The sequence below is a fragment of the Enhydra lutris genome, unplaced genomic scaffold (assembly GCF_002288905.1).
Source record: "Enhydra lutris kenyoni isolate GAN:26980312 unplaced genomic scaffold, ASM228890v2 scaffoldscaffold15, whole genome shotgun sequence".
Taxonomy (NCBI): domain Eukaryota; kingdom Metazoa; phylum Chordata; class Mammalia; order Carnivora; family Mustelidae; genus Enhydra; species Enhydra lutris.
Genome location: NW_019154099.1, coordinates 49,988,825 through 50,010,962, shown reverse-complemented (window position 1 = coordinate 50,010,962; position 22,138 = coordinate 49,988,825). Strand labels below are relative to the sequence as shown.

The following is a 22,138-nucleotide window of genomic DNA, read 5'->3' as shown; positions in this document are numbered from 1 at the left end:
AATTAGAGAATGATTGCACAGGAGGAAAGGCCTAGACTGGTGCAAAGCAAAGGGAAGAAGAACATGGGTTGACATGGGGTCAAGTCCCCTAAATGGTCCCAGTTTATGTGTGATTTTGCATAAAATCTGGAATTATGCTATGTCTCTGTTTTCTTGTCTTTTAGAGGTGGCATGTCTATTGAGTGCCTGCCATGCGCCAGCCACCATTGTTGGTGCTTGGCATATGGAAGATAGCAAAATGAGGTTCTGGTCCTCAAGGAATTTATATTCTAGGGGTGAGGGAGGGAGAAACAGATACCACGTGATTAGAAGCATTGATGTCTTCATTGAGTCAGGAAATAGTTACTGAGCTTATACTTTGTGCCAAAGACCCTTCCAGGACTTGTTTTGAGAATCCCACCTTCCAGGATTGTTTGAAGAATGACATGTAATACCCAGACAATGGCTGGTACAGTTGACAACGTGTAGATATGCTCAGAAAATGGCAGCCATGATTCTGATGTTGATTTTCTTTCATTTGTCTCTTCTCCTTTCGAAAAACATTTTGTTTATCTATCCATTTTTTAAAAATTCTTGAATATGTGTATATATTTACTGCTGCTCTTTTTACAAGTTAGCATTTTGTCTTAACTCTTGTTTCAAAAGTTATTTCTTCAGGTCCCTGGGTGGCTCAGTCAGTTAAATGTCTGCCTTCAGCTCGGGTCATGATCCCAGGGTCCTGGGATTGAGTCCCACATCGGGCTCCTTGCTTGGCGGGGAGCCTGCTTTTCCCTCTCCCTTGCTCATGTGCTCTCTCTCTCTCTCAGATAAATTAAAAAAAAAAATCTTTAAAATACAAAAATAAATAAAATAATAGTAATTTCTCCTTTGGAATGGCAAGCAGAACCACAGTTATAACTTCACCTGCAACTGCATACAGACCTCTGGGAATCCCTGTGGGAGACTGAACAGTCAGACTCCTTTGACCTGCAGCAGGACCTTTAAGCAGAGTGTATTCTTTACTGTCCCACAATGGTTTGATGGGGGCCCTCACAGGGCCTGCTCTTTAAGCAGAGAAAGATCCAATAGGGAGACATGGCAGATGGAGATGAATGGAAACGGGCAAAAGGGCAGAGATGGGCTGACTAAGAATACAAGTGGTCTCATGGAGTCAGAGAAGAAAGACTCAGAGGTGTCATGTTCCACCCTCTTAACCACTACCACCACCACCATTTTCCTAGTCATGTCTGATAAGAAGTTTCCCTGACCTCCCCCAACACCCAGTCTGAATTGGCCAACTCCCAGGATGCTTCCAGAGCACATGCCTGGAAACTTCCATGCTCCAGGGCACATAGATACTCTTCCAAGTACTTATCACACCGGATGATAGTTGCCTGATACTCATTTCTGACTCTACCCCACCCCCACCTCCACCCAACATGACCATAACCCTCACCAACATGAAGCCTTCACTGTTGGATTCTCTATGCCAAAGACAGTACCTGGGACATATCAGGATTCAATACATTTGGTTGTTTGATGAATGAATTAGGCAGAGACAGAAAAAGTAGAGAAGTTAATAAGCCAAAGACCTAGAGGGAAAGCCCAAGGACAAAATGAATCTCCACTGAAAAGCAACATAGACCTTCAAACAGTGGCTCTTATTCAACAGTGCTGAAAGATAAAAAAGCTTAAGAAAAAATTGGGAATAGGTAGGGCCACAGAGAAGACCTCCAGAGTGGGATGACCTCCCATCAGAGAAGGTGAAACTGGACTCTTGCCTTCTGAGATCCACTTGTCCCTTCACCTAGTCTATATTCAGCCATTTAAATGGACCTACTTTCCAAACAGCAATGAGCCAAGTTCACATCATGCTTTATATATCGAGTCTGTTTTAGTTACATGGAGTTAGACTCGACTTCTGGGGCCAGAGATCTAGAGATCGTCTGTGGGACTGGCCTTCTTCATTTTCTAATATATACAGTGAAATACTCAAATAGAACATCAACTAATAATAGTCTTTTTCTTCTTTTTTCAGCACCATTTGCAACTACCTGCAAATTTAAATGATAAAGAAAAGTTGATGGCATCATCTTTACTATCTTATTAAGCCATACTTCTATTAGTGATGATTCACTAGAGTACCAAGAATAGGTACACTGAAAACTTCTATAGCATATTAATGTGTTAAGCATCGCACCACACTTAGTTCCTGGTATAATTTTGAGTTTCCTCTGGGGGGAAAAACAGTTCTTCTGGATTCTTTTTATAAAAAAACCACCTTGAAAAAGCTTTCAGATACTCAAAGATGTGAATCTTGCTCCATTCCCTTGTGTATATCTGATTTAAAGGTTAATAAGTAATTAGGAAGAACACTCATCCAAAAATTACCAATTAATATCCCATCATTTTCATTAAAAATGCTATTAATTATATTGTTGTACAAATGTCCTGGACTAATAAAAAGTTATCTAAAGCAATTCTAAATCTTTTGGGGAGAAAGAGAAATTAATCAAAATCAATCACTTTTGAAAATTATGACTTGGGGTTGAGAGGTCAAACAAAAGAGGGTGTTAAAATAAAAAAATAGAGACCAGCCTTGAAAATTTTCTGAGCAGACAAAACCAGGTTAGTCATACAAACAAAGTTTAATTTATCTTATTTTGCAAGGTTAACCTGACCTGGCTCGCTTCTTGCTTATGTCTCTGAACGTCATAAGCAAAATGTGAACTGTTTCCCAAGGTAATGGGAGGTAACTGCTGACAAGTTCTCTATGATTCAAGAAAATTCTAGTACTGTAACCAGTCACTGTGAAGGATAAACTTTCTCATAATAGAAGCTACTTTACAATAACGTACCCCTGAGCCTCACTGTTTTGGTCCAAGTGCTCCCGGTTTGCAAACTGTCTTTTTGGTTGTGTGTGCACAATAAACTTAACACTAATTACTACTTCAGTGATCTGCTGTTTTTACTTCTGTTATTTATGAACTTTTGACAAGGGGAAATGAATGTCTCTGGTATTTAATGTGGATAGAATCTGACATTGACAGGGTTGCATGGTTTATTTTATGTACCCAGTCATTATCACTAAGAAAACCTATCTAATAAGATATCTTGGCAGATGCTTAATGTGGAAGTCTGGCAAATAGTAGTCCTTTGGTTTTTATAATGTAAAACAGCCCTTATAAATGAGATCAAACTTCAAAACTATACACATATATTTTGCCTGTTTCTAGGAGACTGTGATTGGAAAGTTATGATTAAAATCTTACATATTTTGTTCTATACCTTAAACTTTGTTCTACACCTTAAATGCTGGTGTTAGTCACTTAGTAGAAATCCACAGAATTCTGAAGTTGGACATTTCATGATTGAAGTTGTACCATCACTTTAAGGACTCCACTAGATTTCATTTTACTTAACAGTGTTACGGATCTCCAAATTACTCTGTTCTCACCCTCTTATCCATCACCTCCTGTATGGACCAAACGTCTATTTCTACTGTGTGCATTTAGGCTAGGCTAGGCAACTGGCTAGTGTTTGGTAAAGATTAGAACTGGGTAAAGCTGCAGTTCAGCACCATTTTTATATGTAACAAACCTACCAGGAATACTTACCATCAATGAAATGAACCAAGTGTGGTATTAGGAACTATATAATCAACCCAGACACAAACTAGTGATTTTCCATTGCATCATAGATATTTACTGGTTGCTAGGCAACCAAATATTCTGCCACTGACACCAGGGAAAATTTCTCTTGCTAAGCTTGGATTGGCCATTTTAGTAATTAGTTTTGCCCAAGACTGCCTCTTAACATCCCTGGCATAGAACTTTTTAAAGGACCCAGTACAAAGCCCAAGCTTGTGTTATTTGTACAATTCCTGAGATGGGAACGCTTCCCTTCCAGGCATGTTCGTCGACCTCTTCCTCACGTGGAATGAATGTCTGTCTTCATTGTTTCCACAGAGCCCGTCTCCTTCTCTTTCATCATTCCCACTCTGAATATTTGGAGAGGGCTTTCATGTTTTCTCCGAATCTATCTTTCTTCAGAGTAAACATACCTAGTTCATTTAGTTATTCGTTCCCAATGCTTCATGCCCCGTTTGCTCTCCCTTCCCAGTGGCACCAGTGGCATTAACTGGGATGGGTTGATGTTGTTCTATGGTTTATAGTTATGGTTAATCACTTGGGGGCTGTCGTGTTGTTGGTTAGTCTCATTAAAATGGGAGTAGGAATAGAAATCAGAGGGTATGGGACAGGGGTCTGATCTTTTTACCCTGACTTGGACAAGGCCACCTGGAAGACACCATACTTTTGTGCCTTTACTAGAACCTTGGAAGACAAACAGAAACGTTCAGTAAAACCTTCAGGGATGCTTACTAGGTTTATACAGCAAGAGAACCAACAGCTTCAGGGTGTGATGAGATCATCTGGAGTAATATTTTCTAAATTGGGCCTTGCCTATGAATCATGGAAGAGTTTCTAAAAATACAGATTCCTGGTATCTATACTCAGACTTACTGAATAGATGCCTCCAGAAGTCCCCAAGGAAAAAAGAACATGTGGAAGCCACAGATAAGGGGTATCCAACGTGAAGGTCAGTCCTTCCTTTGAGCTGATCTCTACCTAGCCCAGAAAGTTCTTTACCATGACCTGTTTTGGCTGCCTTTTTGCAGCCCATACTTTTCTCTTCTGAGCAAGGCTCTTCCAAATAATTAGTACCAAATAGTTTAGTATTTAGTTGTTAATTTTTCGAGGCTCTTAGTCTCTCTGGTTATTTCATAAACCCATCAGAGCCGGAACTACATCTTACACATCTGGGTCTCTGGAGGAATATGGCACAAGATTGGACAGCTATGGATTGGCTGGTGAGAGGTTTGGGGGCCAGTAGGAGAAGCTCAGAGACAAAAGGGAGAGAGATGCAGGAGAGCAGCTGTAACCGTTTACGATGATGGAGATTAAAGAAGCCTTTCTTTTCAAAGAAGTTTCTTCTGCATTGTACTTGTGGCCTGCTATCGGACGTAAGTGCTAGAGTTCCTGGAGGATGTTGGTCTCTCCCCGCCACATCAAGCCTGATCTTTGGAGACACCAAGCAGTCACTCACAAGACTATGTTATCTAAACATGGCCGGGAGGACTAGGATCCTTACATTTCTAGCCCACTGGAGCACCAGAAGTAAACGAATTCTCTCTCTTCTGGTGCAAATCTACCATCTGACAAAGTCTATAGTGAGGATACTGTAATAGAATAGAAGCTCCAAAACGAGCATGAAAAGGGTCCCTTGGACAGTTATGTCGGCTTGTTACAAAATATCAAAGACCCATGAGATTTTAAAATTAATTCAGACTGGAGGATGAAAGACTCTCGAATGATCTTGGACCCTGGTCTCCTCCTGCCACTCCTTCTCCAGGCAGAGTGGCCTCCTCACCAGGCAAATGGGAACACGTCATCCTCTCCTGTAAATCTTAGGAGGCAGAGCAGAGGACTCAGACTCCTACACAGTTTCTCTCTTAGTCACTGTCCCGGCCCCTTCTCCCCCTGACGGACTCAACCAACTCTAGTCGTCCTGCCTCCTGTTTCCAGAAAGAGGGAAGTGCTTTTATCTCCAGGCTTCAGGGCTCCCTTTCCCCTGTGCCTGGCAAAGCTCTTCCCTCTTCACTTGGTGACCTCCTCCTTGTCCTTTGGGTCTCTACTCAGAAAGCAGCTCCTTGAAGAAGAGATCCCAGGCCACCTTTCATGCTGAAATTCGTCCCCAAGCACACTGAGTTCTATCCAATTTTATTTCCTGCTTAGCACTTGTCATGGTTTGAATATAATTGAATTTTATTTTTCTGGCGGGTGGGGGTGGGAAGGGGACTGTTTCTGACCCTCCGTTTTCTGTCACTTTCCCTAGAACAAAAACCCCGTGAGGTCCAGAAACTGTGCTGAATTTCTAACAAGTTGTATTGCCAGGGCCTGGCCCACTGCCTTTCACTCTGCGGGTACTCAGGATTTCCTGAATGCACAGCAGTCTGGAGAAGTTGTGATTCTTTGATTAGTTTGTTTACTTTCCTCTTGTTTCCTCTACTCCACTGTGAGTTCCCCAGGAACAAGGTGCCTGTGTCTTGTTTAAAACAGAGTGCTCAGCACTCCGTGGCAGCCCAAAGACGCCTCTAGAATAAATAAATGAACAAAGATATTGAAGTTCTCGAGGAAATGAAACTTCTTTCTCTGCGGCTTTATAGACCACTCTGAACATCTGGATCTACTAGAATTCTTCATTAAGAATTCTGCTCTCCCCATATTTTCCTGCTATCCTTATGCCCGCTAACAGCCAAGTGCCCGACGGGAGCAGGAGAGAAGCGATATGAATTAAATTTCTCAAATGAGGATGCTGATGATTAATTTTATTTCCCGAGCATCTGGGTCAGTGCTTCGTTTCATGGCAGGTGTGGAAATAATATCTTTGGTGTCATTATTAATGATTCTACGGAGAGCTGGGAGCACTTGCAACGTTCTTCTGAATGAGATTTGAGATGCGGACCAGACGGGTATTTTTGAAAAGCCTAGATGGGCTGCATGCTACTTTTCAACAAACACGCTTTTGTATTAAGATGGATCCCGAATGTGCCTTGGTATCCATATCCCTTATTCAGTGGAAAACTAAAAGCGATAATTTTTTAAGAATACAAGATGTCACTTAAATAAGATGACAGTAGACTAAGTGAAACGTAAACATGCCTCAAGTTGAAACCAGTCATTTTGTTTTGCTTTAACTGGGTTAAAACCTCTGAGTTGCTCTCCCTTCCTCCTTCTCCTGGCAATAGCTCATCTTTGAAGGGTCTCACCACCCATTATCCATAACATTATCACCACCTCAGTCATATGAAATGGTCTCACCAGACATACCCCCAAGGTGCTGGTGAGTCAGGCAGGATGGCCAGGTACGGTCAATTACAAATAAATATGTCAACACCCACCCCCCCCGAATCCCAAAGGTGGGTGCTGGGCTGGGGGAAGGATTTGTCTTCTGCCAGTTCCATTCTTCTTGGTCATGATGGTCTTGAGAAAGAGGAATAGAGACTAAGCTATAATCTTTGAGCCAAAGGAAATGGAACCCAACCAAGTGGAAAGAATATGATACTTAGTATCATCAGGTCAGTTCACAAGGAAATTATACACCAGGTGCAGTCTGTCATTGGGGAAGATCCCCCAAGGGGCCCCGGTCTCCCTGGCCCCAGAAGCCAGTCCCCTGCTGTGGCTTAGACCTTAGCACTGAATGCCTGCTGCCTCCGGCTCCTTGGGGGACTTGCTCCCACAAACTGAAACAGACACGTTCTAGGTCTGTTCCAGATTTCAAAGTGTCTGGTCAGGATCATTCCCTGCCCCCCCTCCATCCACCTCCACCCACCATGAAAATTTGCTTATTCGATGGATATCAAGTTCTTCTCCTTTGTTAACACAAAAAGGCCTGTGGAACTTCTGGGTTCCTCTCAGGTAACGTGTGGACCCACCAGCGATTTTCTAATGACAAAGTCTTTCCTGTGTGCATGACTCAAACAAGGGAGTCTGATGGTGGTGAGTCAGAGAGTATGGACAGGTTAGGCCCTACCTTTGAATTTTATGGAGTAGTAACAATTCCTTAGTAGAATGGGAAACAGACACAGGAGTGGCTCACTTTCTCTTCTGCTGAGTAGGTCTATTAAGGGAAAAGGAATAATAAAGCTCACCTGTTACAGAAACCTCTTTAGAAACAAAAGGAATATTATGATCATCAGGAAGGAAGGAAGGAAAGAAAGAAAAAAAGAAGGAAAGAAAGAAAGAAAGAAAGAAAGAAAGAAAGAAAGAAAGAATCTCTGAATAAAAAAAAAATAAGATTTGCATTGAAAGAGTTTCTCTTCATGAAAAACTGTACCTTAAACAATTTCCGTTGCTCAAGATGAATAAATTCTAGAGAGAAGTTCAGGACAACAGCGTGTCTATAGATAACGACACTGGGTCGTGCCTTTAAACATTTGTTAAGATGGTGATCTGGTGTTACATGTTCTTACCACAACAAAAATGAAACAAAACTATGGGGCACCTGGGTGGCTCAGTTGGTTAAGCAACTGCCTTCGGCTCAGGTCATGATCCTGGAGTCCTGGGATCGAGTCCCACATCGGACTCCCTGCTCGGCGGGGAGTCTGCTTCTCCCGCTGATCTCTCTCTCCTCTCATGCTCTCTCTCTCTCTAATAAATAAATAAAATCATTTAAAAAAAAAAAAAAAAAGCTCCAGCATGTGATGCAGCGCACATATGGAGATAATTAAATTGTAATATCCATTTCAGAAGAACTCCCATGGTGTTGATTTGTTCCATTAAAATTAAAAAAAAAAAAAGAAAACTAAAAGTTTTTCAGCATCCTTATTTTATAGCAGACTAGTGGAAATATTGTCCAAACCCAGAATAAGTCCCTAACCAGTCTTTCAGAACTGCTGAGTTGCCCACAGTGGCCCAACGAGCCGATCTGTGAATTTTAATAGCTCGCTGCTGCCCCTTGTGAGCAAGTCTCCATGTGACCTATCAGGGCAGCCAGAAACATGAGCATGACCCAGAAACACCTTTCGGATTGTAAAGCAAAGAGCTTATTTGTACAAAGCCTTTAGCTTTGAGGTTTTATCTGTCTGTAGATTGACGGAAAATATTAAGCAGTAGATAGCCAGGGAAGTGATCTGAATTTTGTCAGAGTAGTGGTATTTAGAAGTGTAAGACTTAAGGATACATTTATGTATTTGCAAATACAATAGGGCACCCCATGAGCGCTGGGTACAGGGATAGAGCAATGGGATCCCCGTGCCTTACAGCCTCACCTTGTCATGATGGAGGCAGACCACGAGGAGACACAGAGATAGATCACATTCCATAAGGATAATTTCTGAGCTGGCTTTTGTGGATAGATGTGTGCCCTCTGAGCCCAGCCCAGACCAAAGTCAAGACCTAAGGCAGGCAGCTCCGTGGGGGGAAGAGCATTCCAAGCGGAGATAGGCAGTGCAGAGGGTCCTGAGGGATAAAGAGGCCAGTGGGATAGGAGCTCAGTGGTGAGGGGGAGCGTGGTTGACTTCCAGGGCCAGAGGGCTGCAGGGAACCTGCAGGGGGTCTGAGGGGCTATGAGGTCAGAAATGAAACAGACAGCTCCTAGAAGATTTGGGGAAGGGAGTGACACGACCTATATAGGTCACTGTGCTTAAGGAGGGTGTGGCAAAAGCCAGAGCTATTACATAGGCTGTTACAAAAGTCCGTATGTGATATGTGGTGGTTGCAGCCAGGGCGGTCATCGAATTTGGGATATCTTCTGAAGGCAGAGAAAGTAGGACTTATTGCTGGTGGATATGGTGGTAATTGGAAGAGAAGACTGAAGCTGGGTTTCAAGATGTTTTATTTGATCAGGTGAATAAACAGCACCTTCTGAGAACAGGGACAATGGGAAAAGTAGGTTGAAGGGGAAACCAAAAGCTTATTAGTAGACATACTGAATGGGAGAGGTCACTTAAATATCCAGGTAAAAATGTCAGGCGGGAGATCGAACACATGAGTCTAGAGCCTAGGGGAGGAATCAGGGCCAGAGTTAGAAATTAAGAAATGTTCAGCATACGAACGATGCATAGAACTATTGGTTGGATGAGGCCATCTAGGGAGTCCAGTTCTCTGGAATATGGGCCAGAAAGTACCGAGGCTCTGCGGCAAGATCACGCTTGGTGAGTTACAAGGGTAAGGTGGTGGGTCACTGTGGCCGTGAGGAAACACAGAGCTGTTCAAAGACCAAGCCTGGAATCATGTGGGCATTTAGAGGTCAGAAGGAGGAGGACTCAGGAAGGAAGACAGAGCAGGAATGGCCAGTGAGGTAAGGGGAAACCAGAGAGTGATTCAGCAACACGACGTGCATAAAGTCTTTCAGGGATGATTCAGAACAGGTGATAAATTTGGTCTGCCCTCCGTGATTGCTACCGATGGGAGGAGGGGTGTACACTCTTCTATTCCCAGTGCCCAGCGGCCCCTGGCCCACGATCAATACCTGTTTATTGGTTTTGAAGAGAGGTTAAACATGGCGGCCTACAGATGGAATCCAGCCTGTAGGTACGTTTTGTTTGAACTTCGGGATTTAAAAATATTTTAATTGGTTGCCAAGGTTTAGAAATTGGGAAACTTTACACCAAAATAACGCATCTCAGGATTTGGGGCACCTGGGAGGTTCTGTCCGTTAAGTGTCTGCCTTCAGCTTGGGTCATGATCACAGGGTCCTGGGATCGAGCCCTGCTCTGGGCTCCCTGCTCAGCAGGGAGCCTGCTTCTCCCTCTGCCTGCCACTGCCCTGCTTGTGCTCTCTCCCTCTCTAATAAGTAAAAATTTTTTTTAAAGATTTTATTTATTTATTTGACAGAGAGAGACACAGCGAGAGAGGGAACACAAGCAGGGGGACTAGGAGGGGGAATGCTGGCTTCCTGCGGAGCAGGAAGCCCGATGTGTGGGGCTCGATCCCAGGATGCTGGGATCATGGCCTGAGCCAAAGGCAGATGCTTAAGGACTGAACCACCCAGGCGCCCCTCAAATAAATAAAATCTTAAAAAAAAAAAAAAAAATCCCAGGATTCTCATAAGGCAGGCCACAGCTGTGCATGGGTGAGTGGTGGCTGCCATATTCAGTGGGGTCCTGAGTTCTTCAGTTTCCCCGCTGCAGCCTGCACTGGTCCCTGGGTTTCCCCAATGGTGAGTGCACAGTGCCTCCCTCTTATTTCCTGCTGAGCTCTGCAGATCTTGGTTCACACCTCTTGTTTAGTGAAAGAGGCAATGAATGAATGAATGAGTGAGTGAATGAATGAGTCGTCGGGGCACCTGGAGCCCGCTCAATTGGGGAACTGTACAATAACGCACAGAAAAGCCAGGGCTCAGATACAGACCCCCAGGTCAGGGCTTTGACTTTAAATCTTCGCTTTGTCCATTGTATTAACAATGTCCTAAAATAAAACTGAAAGTCTGAACGAAAGGAGGAGGGGTCCTGACAACATGCTATTTCCATTTTGAGAAAAAAATAGAGTATTAAACAAATCATGGTAAATGTGTCTTTCTTCTTAAGCTTTGGTGGGGAAATGGTTTCATAAGAAACTGCTACACAGAAAAACGAAAGTTAGCATCGCCGCCCAAGGCAAAGTGAATAACAAATAAATGTAATTATTAAAGAATATAATTAAGGTTAAAAGAGATATTTTACTCCCATTTGGTTTTTGGAGAAAATAAGTTTTGCCATTTTTCTCTATGAAATATTTTTACCTATTTACACATGTTCTAAACACAGATATTGTAATCATAGAATATCAACTGATCGTCTCTCTTCCTTCTACTCAGTACCAAAGATTGGAGTTTTTCAAGCCTCCTCTCTCTTGCCAACTCCGATGATGGCTCGTGCCTATCCAGGGCGGTGTGTAGAGACAGTTTCTGAAACCAGTCTGGGCTCATGAATTAGACTACGGTGTTTGGTTTCTGACGTTTTCCAGGTTTCGATATTATTCTTATGGTTGAACTAAGTCCCCCTCCACCCAAAAGAGGAATTGAAGGATGAACCCCTATTCCCCAGAAGGTGGCCTGATTTGGAAGTAGGGTCATGGTAGATATTTATGGCTAATTAAGATGAGGTCCTACCAGAAAAGGGGAGCCCGAACCTAATGTAACTGCCATCCTTATAAGAAGAAGAAATTTAGACACAGACTCAGAGGAAAGACCATGCGAAGAGAGACACATGGGAAGACACGTCTGAAGCTGCAGGCAGAGATTGGAGGTGTGTTGCCACAAGCCAGAGAACACTGAGTTTCCAGAAACTGGAAGAAGCATCGGGGGAACATGGTCCTGCCGACGCTTGACTGGACTTGCAGCTCCCAGAACTGACAGAGGATACATTTCTGTTGTGTTAAGCTGCCCCGTCTTTGGTAATTTGTTATGCCAGCCCTAGGAAATGAATACAGAGATCATTCTAACTCTTAATTTTAGACAGGTTCGAATGCAGGTTTCTCGATGGTAGATGCTGTGTCCCCAGGAAGGGGACATACACTCATACACACCACATAGGTGCTATCCCTAAGCAGGACGCTCGAGAACTTAAATGGGTTCCAACTGCCCTTCACGGGAGCAATGGCCCTCCTCTTGTTCCAAAGTTAGAGGTAAACTCTTCCTTAGCATAGAAATATCTTGAGTATCAGGAGGTATCAGGTACTAATCTTGGCCCAGAGAAATAACCAAAAAGCATCTTGAATGACTTTCTGGTCTTCCTATGCCCCCTTTCATGTATGAGTCATCTCTGTAGATGAGAGTTTCTTAACTTGCAGTCCATAGAGAGTTTCTAGAGGCCAACATGAAACCCTTGAGATCTTGAGATTTGTTACAATAGTCTGTATTTGGGGGAAAATTCTGTAGTTTTTATTCATTCTTAAAGATACTATACTTCTCTACAACTGAAACAAGAAGGAAAAAGAAAGCCTGAGGATCCTCAGCATGGTGGTCAGGATCAAGCTAAGGTTTTGTGCCTGGGGAACAAGGCGTGGGGATGGAGTGGGCTGATGACATTGGGTGGGGACAGGATGAAGAGTCTGGATTTAGATACGTGGAACAACAGGTGAGTATGGACCATGCATATGGGGTGTTTGGTGGGCATTTGGAGCCAGAGGGTTGGCAAGGAAAGGGCATACACCCAGAATGGTGATGGATGGGCACAGAGACGGGAACTGAATGCTAAGTTGCAGACCCCCTTTCAGAACTGACCACCAACCTGACCTAGGAAGGGCCAACACTGAGCCTTGGCCAGTATCCACATAGAGGAGCAAGGAGAGCAAGAGGTGGCACTAGAGGTGAAACAGGAAGGAAGTTTGCGGTGGGAGAAGAACTAGGGGTGTACCATGGGGAAGGGGAGAAGAGCAGGAGAGAATTCCAAAGCGGGGGCTGACCAGCTTACAGAATGAAACAGAGATGTTAAAGACAATGATGAACAGCCATGCAGAGACGTTTGGGGTCTGAAGTTCACTGATGATCATCCCTAAGTCCCTTTTGAAAAGTTGTGGGGATGGCTTTGTTAACTTATGCATTCTGTGAATGGTTATTCTTGCCTTTCTGCTACACGCCAGATGCCATGCGAGGTGCCTGGACACAGAGATGAGTAAGATGCAATCCTACCTTTAGGAAGCTTACGGGCTTATATGGGGACACACACTTAGGGGTATAAACTGTTACATGGAAGTCTGAATAATGTCAGGAAGGGGTGAGTGGCTGATTTGCCCTGAAGGGCAGAAGTCGGATAACAGGGAAATGGACCTCTCATGCCGGAAGTAGAATTGGTGGGTCCAAGAATCCTTAAAGTAGAATCTGTCCTGCCCTTTATCATAACAGCCAAAATCAGAATCACATGGGCATGCACACACACACACCAACATCATGGACCCACACCACTCTTGTTACGGAGACCTAGTTAGTGATGGTATAATGTTTGTAAACAAATACAAATAAAAATAAATATATGTGCCTTGCTTTCTCTCTTTTTCAAATATTTAGTTTTTTAGTACCTAAACTGGTTTATTCCTGGGGGCTTCTATTTAAAATGTTTTTGACACTTCAATATGCTAAGCTTGTTAAACATGAATATTATTAAGACATTAGGAGACTTAGAATTCATTAGACCAATGATTTATTCTATAAAATGAGTTAAGAGGAGGGAAAGGATGGTGGCAGCTTTGGAGTCACACTTACCTCCAAGTAGGTCCCTTCCCCACCATTTATAAGTTACATGTGAGTCACTTACAATTTTGAATCTGCATCCACAGTTACAATGGTTGGGTGAATAATATTTACTTCACAGAGTTGTTGGAAGGAACTGATAAGGCATGAAAAAATGCCTGGCAGATAGTGGGCTCTATATGACTACAGAGATTTCTATTGGTAAGGAAATAATTGACTGAGATTATATTTTCAAATCAGGCCAGAATTGAGCATATATTTTTAAAAACACTCAAGCAATTTTTTTTTAAAGATTTTATTTACTTATTTGTTAGAGAGGGGGGGGGGGCGAGCGAGAGAGAACAGGAAGATGGAGGCGAGGGAGAAGCAGGCTCCCTGCTGAGCAAGGAGCCCAATGTGGGACCCGATCCCAGGACGCTGGAATCATGACATGAGCCGAAGGCAGCCGCTTAACCAACTGAGCCACCCAGGCGTCCCAACACTCAAGCAACTTCTACAAAGAATTTCCCTTTATTTGAAAGCAATTCAAGAACATGAAGTTAAGGTCAAGGCCAATGACATACATTTTTTAGTATGTTTTTATGAACTGTCCAAAATGGTCACCTATCATTTTCAATTTTGAAATTTTCACCCATACATATGAAGACTAAAGTTTTATTTGCCACCAGCCAACTTACGGCCAGCATCCTGTAAATAACTTGAGCAGGATCTAATTCTTTTCCCCATTTTTGAAACTTAGCACCAAAGAGAGAACAATAAAAAGTAGTTTCTGCATTATATGTAGCTTCAGAGAAAGTGAAATAATTTACTTGTCAATTTTCCAATGGTGTATTACACTTCCAGGGTCATACTTGTGTCTCCAGTTCCTGCACAGAGCTCCCTCATTTTGAGATCTACTGAGATACTGAGAATGGGGGCAAAGCACATGACTGCGCAGGTTGTGCACTGCACAACTCCAGGGGGTGCTGGTCACGTAGACTATGTTGAGAAATGCACCCTACTGTACAGCTGTATTGTGGAAGCCCTATCCGAGAGGCTTGAATACTTTCCTGATAAACACGCTCTATCATTTAACATTATTTACTGAGCATCTAATGTATATGAAACACTGTTCTAGGCTCTGGGGATACAACAGTAGTCAAAAAAGATACAGTCCTCATCTATATGGGGCTTACATTCTAGCAGAATGGAGCGGGCGCAGATAATGAACAAAATCTAAGTATGGATACGGTTTATCAGAAGGTGATCATTGTTAAGGAGAAGAGTAAAGCAAGATGATGAGGAAATGGAATGACAGTAGTAGGGAAATAACTATTTGAAATAAGGTAAACCGAAAGGCTTCACCATTGGCATTTTTGATCGGAAGCCTGAAGGGAATGAGGAACAAGCTGCTCATACAACTGAGGCAAGAATATTCCAGGCAGAGCAAAGAGCAAATACTAACACCCTCAGGTGGAAACCTAGTTGGTACAACCAGGGGGATGGCAATGAGGTGGGGTGGATGAGGGGACAGGGGTAGGACTGTAGTCAGGTTACTGGGGTGAGAAACAGGTCTCCTAGGGCCTAAACAGCTTTCCTAAGGATTGGTCTTTACTCAGGTGAGATCAGAAGCCACTGGAAGGCCTTCAATGGGGGAGTGACATCATCTCATTCAGGTGTTAAAAGAATCATGCTGTCTTTGAAGGAATTTTTATTATGTAAAGTCTAAACAATTTCCCCAAATAACTCTAGGAGTGTTTTTTGCTTCTGTTTTGTCAAAACTAGCAACATGATTTAAAAAATTGTTTCCTTTCTTAAATTCAGTCTGAATTAACATGTTGAAGTAAATATATTAAATACTTCATCAAGTGGTAAATACCAAAATCTTTCATCTCAAAAAGCATTACAGCTAATTCATTTATTCCTTTCTGGATGTTTCAATTTGCAAAACAAGCCAGATTAGTTTCTCTCTCTGTTACAGGGAAAAGAACCTGGAAAGAAAAATCTTAAACATCTCAACAGTGAGGGCAACTGTTTCATGGATTATAAAGGCACAGAGATAGGGTTGGTCAAGGCTGCAGGGAAGTTAACTGCTCACAAAGCAATTTGCATTTTGTCAAGTTAACCTAGCTTGTAAAACACAATGTTCCAGAATGTTCTGGCCTTTTGGAAAAAATGTAAGCAAATCCACTGTTAAAAAAATCATCACAAATGCCATGCATGTTCAGGGGTTTCAGTTAAACTGCAAAAAGGTAACTGTTGGGAATAAAGTCCAGTTGTCATAAGAACTCTGCTCAATTTTCTGAATCCTCTTTTATGAAAGTATTTATGTACGTACAATTCTCTTCACAAAAGCCTCAGCAAATCTCTTGTCTAACCACCCTCAGATTTGTTTAGTGTGTATTTATGGACATTTACTCATAGATGCAAATGACTCATAACAAAAAAATAAAACAAAACAATGAATAACTTGGGTTTGCACTAGACCAGTCTCTATACTGATATGCCGACACAGTTTCCTCTTACCTATTTTTGTACATAAAAGTATTCCACAGTGTTTGAGAAAATACCTTGTAGCAAATAATAACAACAAAAATAATGCCTGCTTCAAACCTGATTTCTTGTAATGTCATGACTAATTTGCATCACTGAGCTGTTAGCACTCATACTGTAGATTTTTTTTTTTTTTTTTTTTTTATTTATTTGACAGACAGAGATCACAGGTAGGCAGAAAGGCAGGCAGAGAGAGAGAGCAGGGGAAGCAGGCTCCCTGCTGAGCAGAGAGCCCCATGCAGGACTTGATCCCAGGACCCTGGGATCATGACCTGAGCCGAAGGCAGAGGCTTTAACCCACTGAGCCACCCAGGCGCCCCACATACCGTAGATTCTTAAGAGTTTGGACACATGAAGAGTTGGACGCTTTATAGGTTGGACACGTCTTGGCTATAAAGCCAGTCATCAGAATCAATGTCTATGCTGTGAGACTTTATTAAGAAGGGAAAATAACTACCATGACTAGATCCTACCATGTCTTGCCCTATGTTAGGCATCTCTCACATCTTAGGCCTGTTTTAGTAACCTTATGAAGTTGGAAATATTACAACAATTTTAAATAAAAGGAAACTGAAGTCAAGGAGGTATAGTAATTTATCTCAATAATTTGCCTGTAACCAGCCAGAGTTCATTCAAACCTTGCACTTCTGTCTTAGGCTTGTTCCACTGAGTGACGTGGTCTTATTTAAAAGAGTAAATAAGATTAAACAGCTTAAGTATGTTTGTCGTCATAATTTTTCTTATTAGCTACCATTCTTGACTATCTTTTTTATTTACCTGTCCTTACTGTAAGAACTCGTAATTCTTACAACCACCTTGCAAGGTGATTGGGCCAGCATGGTGCTGGGCGTTGCACACGCTCAAGCCAATTTCACTGGTGAATATCCTCATTTTACCCATGAGACAAGAGCTAAGAAGGGAGGGACCCACCCAAAGTGGGGAAGTGGTCGGGTCTGATTCTTGGGTCTGTCTTATTCTTCTGGCTGTGGACTCCTTTCACATTCTTTACATTTTGACTACTTTAAAAATAAATAACATCACACTCAAACTGAATAATCTGAAAATTTACAATTCTCAAAGGGATCGGGTAACTTAAGGCAATACGTAATTTTGCTTCAACACTTGAAAATGATTCTACTAGACACTCTGGAAAATGATCTTTAAAGCTCCACATTTTCATGGCTTTGTTCATGTTTTCATGCTAAACATAACTGTTCTGGATCCTTTCTCTATAGGTTGGAATCCTCAAACAATTGTGGTCCTGGGTGAATCCACAGGGAGTTTATAAATTAGAAGGAAATGGAAGTTGTTGTTTTCTTGACATTCAAGAAATACTTAGCCTTGATACATTGGGTATATCTCCCTCATATTTCCTTAACTAGTTCAAAGAATTGGAAGTTTTAATCCTAAAACATTGGCTTCATAGTAAATAGGCAACAAAAGAAGGTTTGGATTAATACAACGAAGGAAGTGGGATGACCTGGAAAATGAATTTCTCATCTCTGACCTGTTTCCACATCTTGAAGTTCTTATGATCTAGTTTTTAATCTACACTACTTTTTATAGTGGATGTTTCCATTGGTGACAACCACAGAAGCAAATACATACTTAGTTTACTTGTTTGACTAAAAGCAAAATAAATACTAATATAAAAATGTGCTTATACTGTTATATTTTATATAACTATGATTTATCCATCTATTTATTTCTGTATAGAAAAATAATTCATACTTTTAAAGTCTAATCTAATAAACTTTTTATGTGAAAAGTAGTAAAATAGGGTAGTTATTGAGATAAATAGCCTATCTAATTTTTAAAATTTTAACCCTTAAAAGACTTCTCTTGGTCTATAAATATATCCTTCTGCTTTTAGTGTATAGACACATTTTCCCTTTAAGACATACCTAAGTAAAAAAAAAAAAAAAAAAGACATACCTAAGTATATGAAATCATATTTCAGTTTTGACTTACAAATATCATAAGATATAACTTCTTACTTCAAGACAGAAATCATCCACCAAACATACCCAACCCTTCAATATCCAAGAAGAGGCTAACGTCACTATTTTGTAAACCCACAGCATGAATGTTTCCAAGAGCATGGATAAACTTTTTTTTTAACTCTTTGGTAAGCTTATTTATATGAAGTTTTGCAGACATGTAAACCTTAAGCTCTTTTTAGACCATGTATCTTATCTCCATTGCAAACTATATCATGATGATATTAGAACTATCTTAGACAACTTAAGACTCACAGAAACCATATTTTAGGGCAAAATAAACCTCAAAGAATTATGGGTTAAGTCACCCCTATTTCCTTCAATGAGATATTTCATTATAATTCTATTTCTACAACCCCAAGCCCCACCAGACTCGGTGTATACTTAGGTTCTTACAACCTCCTAAAAAATTTCTTGAAATGGCCAGCCGGAAGCTAGCTTTCCCTTCTATGGATCCCCACAGAGGTCTCTTTCTCCCTTAAGGCACATGTCCCTTTCTGCCTAGTATTATAGTTATTTGCTAACATGCTGTATTTTCCCTCCCAGACAGTGAGCTCAAGGATGCCATCTTGAATCACATTCATTTCTTCTGCGATGGGTTAACTTATGCATAGTGGGTTCTCGGGAGTATTGAGTGTGACTCAAAAATTTCTGTTAGCCATGACAAACTGCCAGAGAGAATGAACAACCTATTAAGAAGTATTTCAGGAAGCCTTTGGTCAGGAAAGAAAGCCACAAGAGTAGAGAATTCTTCGAGAGGAGAAGCAGATTAACTGGCACATAAAAGTGACACATTCAATTTCTTCACCTTTATATAACCTCCAGAAGATCAAATGTTAATAAAATATTTATCTTCAGTTGTCACAAGCCAGACTTTGATTTAAAACTCTTAGGTACATGAATGTCATGCCAGGCCCAAAATATACCATCATGTATTTTTAATTTAAACATTAGTCTGTGAAAAATTTATGTATGCCTGGTATAAAAAAAAAAGTGGGTGAAAGTCTCTCAAATAGTCAACAGAAACAAGAAAACAGAACCTAGAAACAACTGTGAAACTCCCATACAAGTACCATGGAAAACAGTCCATTGGGAAACCCAATGTGCCATTGATGTGACCCAGAAAATGCATCTCCTTACCTTGAGGGAATCAAAGCAGGCAATGACTCTTCCGTTCTCCACCTGGCAGCTCTTGGGGGGGTGAGCAAATTTGCACTCCTCATCGGAGCGGGAGCAGGTGCCCCTCTGGAACTGCCTGCAGACCTCTAACGTCAGCCATTTTGTGTCTCTGACAGGGGCCACGTTCAAGGCCATGGTGCTCAAGCGCCGGGGACTCTGCTCGTTTCCGTCAAATGATGAAATCAATCCAGGTCCCAATGATTCTGAAACTACTGTTGTGAAAAACCCCACATGTGCGTCTGAAGGTAAGTGATAAATTGCTTAGTGAAGTCTAACCCAGGAAGCGGTGAGGCAGGGATTTGTCGGCGGTCAGTTACTCATCAATCAATATGCCCCACTTGAAGACTGCGGGCCGCAGCAGAAGCACGCGCAGTGTCATCTCCGGCTGCAAACGTCCGAGTCTCTTGACCGATCTGCAGACACAACTGTTTTTAATAAAGTGACTTCAAGATCATGGCACTCCTTGGGAGAATATTCAGTTCTGACGCTCACCGCTCTTGACGGTGCTGGAAAATAAGCCACCTAGACGCTCAGATCTTGGTAGGATTTCTCCTTCCTCCCAACCTTCCCAAATTTTGAAATCCAGCAGTTGGCAAAGTCAGACAATTGAGGTATCTTCATCCACTGTAAGGTCAGGGTAACGTGTCTTTGACGGAAGAACGATTTGAACGCCACAAGGGCTCGGGCTGCAGCTTCCAGCAAAAGTGACTTCGCACAGGCACTTTTAAATCACAAAACCTGCAGAACACAAAGAAAACATCAACTTACACCCAAACTCGGTAGAATCGACACTTTGACAAACTGTTTTCAGCTCTTATCTAGAATTTGCAAAAGTGCAGTTTCGAGCTTTGAGCGTAGAGACTAGTGAAGAAAGTTATGCATTAGAGAGAGAGAGAGACAGAGACAGAGAGGGAGGGGGAATACGCAACTGCAACCGTATTGCAGAAATGATCCAGGCAGCAGTCCAAAAGTTAGGAATGACTCAAACACATGAGTGTGGCAGACACAATAATTAGGCATTCCGAAACAATCCCATCTAATGTGCCTCATTGCCAAAACAGTGTATTAGAACCGTGGCTTCCGATTAATTTCACATTTAGGCCATTGATTTTATTGTTGGAAATGCTATCAACAATCATTCGGGATGTGTCTCTCCTATATAATACGGGTATTGGCATTTTGGATGAAGCATGAGCTCCCTATCCTTTACATCCTTTCCGGTTTACAGAGATTTGAACTTAGAAATGGATCTGGTAGAAGCCTCCTAGTATTTATTTTTAGGTCTCTCAGACTTCCTCCCTACTGTTAGTACTTCCTTCACGTTAGAATTCCCCTCTACCCTGTATGCACTCGGAGGGTAAGGACAATTTGTATTTGTCATTTCCATGTCCCTGGTGCCTTAGTTCATGGCCATTAGGTCCTCAAAAAATATTTACTGACCGATTTCACTGATGACCGCCTCACTGACTCAAGGGATGAATGCAAACTAGTTTTAGCTTAGTTCAGTTTAGGTTCTAATGGAGTCACAGTCTGCTCCATTCTGGGGAATGCTGGAGTTAAATCACATTCCTACAACAAAAACGTAATTAGTAGGGGCACCTGGGTGGTTCAGTGGGTTAAAGCCTCTGCCTTTGGCTCAGGTCATGATCCTGGGGTCCTGGGATCGAGTCCCGCATTGGGCTCTCTGCTCAGCGGGGAGCCTGCTTCCCCCTCTCTCTCTGCCTGCTTCTCTGCCTACTTGTGATCTCTCTCTCTCTCTGTCAAATAAATAAATAAAACCTTTAAAATATGTAATTAGTAAATTCAAATTTCTGAAATCACTATATTTCATTGTTTTTAATATTTTCAAGGATTACAGAGTCATTAAAATATTAGAAATTTAACACGGCTGGGTTCAGGATGGATAAAAGACTGAATATCAGACATCGATCATTTTCATAAACTTTATGTGCTACAAGCTACGTTCACCACATGCCTCACCTTGATGTCCTTCTAAAAAATTTTTAAATAAGAACTTAATGGAAACTGGAAGTCGATTATTTAAAATCAGCATGTACAAATACGTTCAGGCAGTAATAATTTTTGCATGGCTCAGAAATGTTCCCTGAAAAAGTAGGTCTCATGGTAATTAGGTTTTGTTAATTCCAGGTAAACCGGGCCGAACGGGCTTCCTTGCCATAGGGTTTTGTTTTGTTTTCTTTTCGTCTGCTCTCCAGTGAGTCTCTGACAGGGGAAGAGAAACAATGGCATCTCTCAAGCTTATCTGATCAATAGAACATTTATTTAGCAGGACACCTCTTGGGACTAGTAGGAAACACTACTTCATCCCAGGACTTTTTTTTACTTGTTAGCAGAAGTGTTTGAATGAGTAATAATTGTATGTGCATTTAAGGAAATTGGCAAGCTCGGGAGCTATGACACATACCTAACTCCGAGTGTAAAGTACTTGAGGGGACAGGCAGGCTCCCGCTTGTCTGTTTGGCGGTACTGTGTTCCCAGCAGCTAACATCAACTCGCTTAACTAGGCAGTTCAAGAAGAGGAGCTTAATAACCAAATTTACTCAGGTCAGGTTTCGCAAACCAGCCTGGACCTGCACCCTCATTACCTCAACCCCCATTACTAACCCCCGTGGAGAACAAAGGATGAGGAAAGCAAAGGACAAGAAAACATTCCTGCCTGTGTATTCCGTGGAGCCAAGGGATTACTAATGAGGTTT

The 22,138-nt window shown here is 41.9% G+C and overlaps 1 protein-coding gene across 2 annotated transcripts in view; it reads right to left on the bottom strand.

Moving 5' to 3' along the window:
* Positions 1 to 22,138, bottom strand: part of LOC111147024 (muscleblind like splicing regulator 2) — a 164,746-nt gene that overhangs the window by 96,544 nt on the left and 46,064 nt on the right. For both annotated transcript variants that reach the window (XM_022502871.1, XM_022502872.1), the window contains exon 2: positions 19,383 to 20,159. In XM_022502871.1, coding sequence (XP_022358579.1) covers positions 19,383 to 19,556 — 174 coding nt within the window. In that variant the 5' untranslated portion in view covers positions 19,557 to 20,159. The remainder of the gene's footprint in view (positions 1 to 19,382; positions 20,160 to 22,138) is intronic.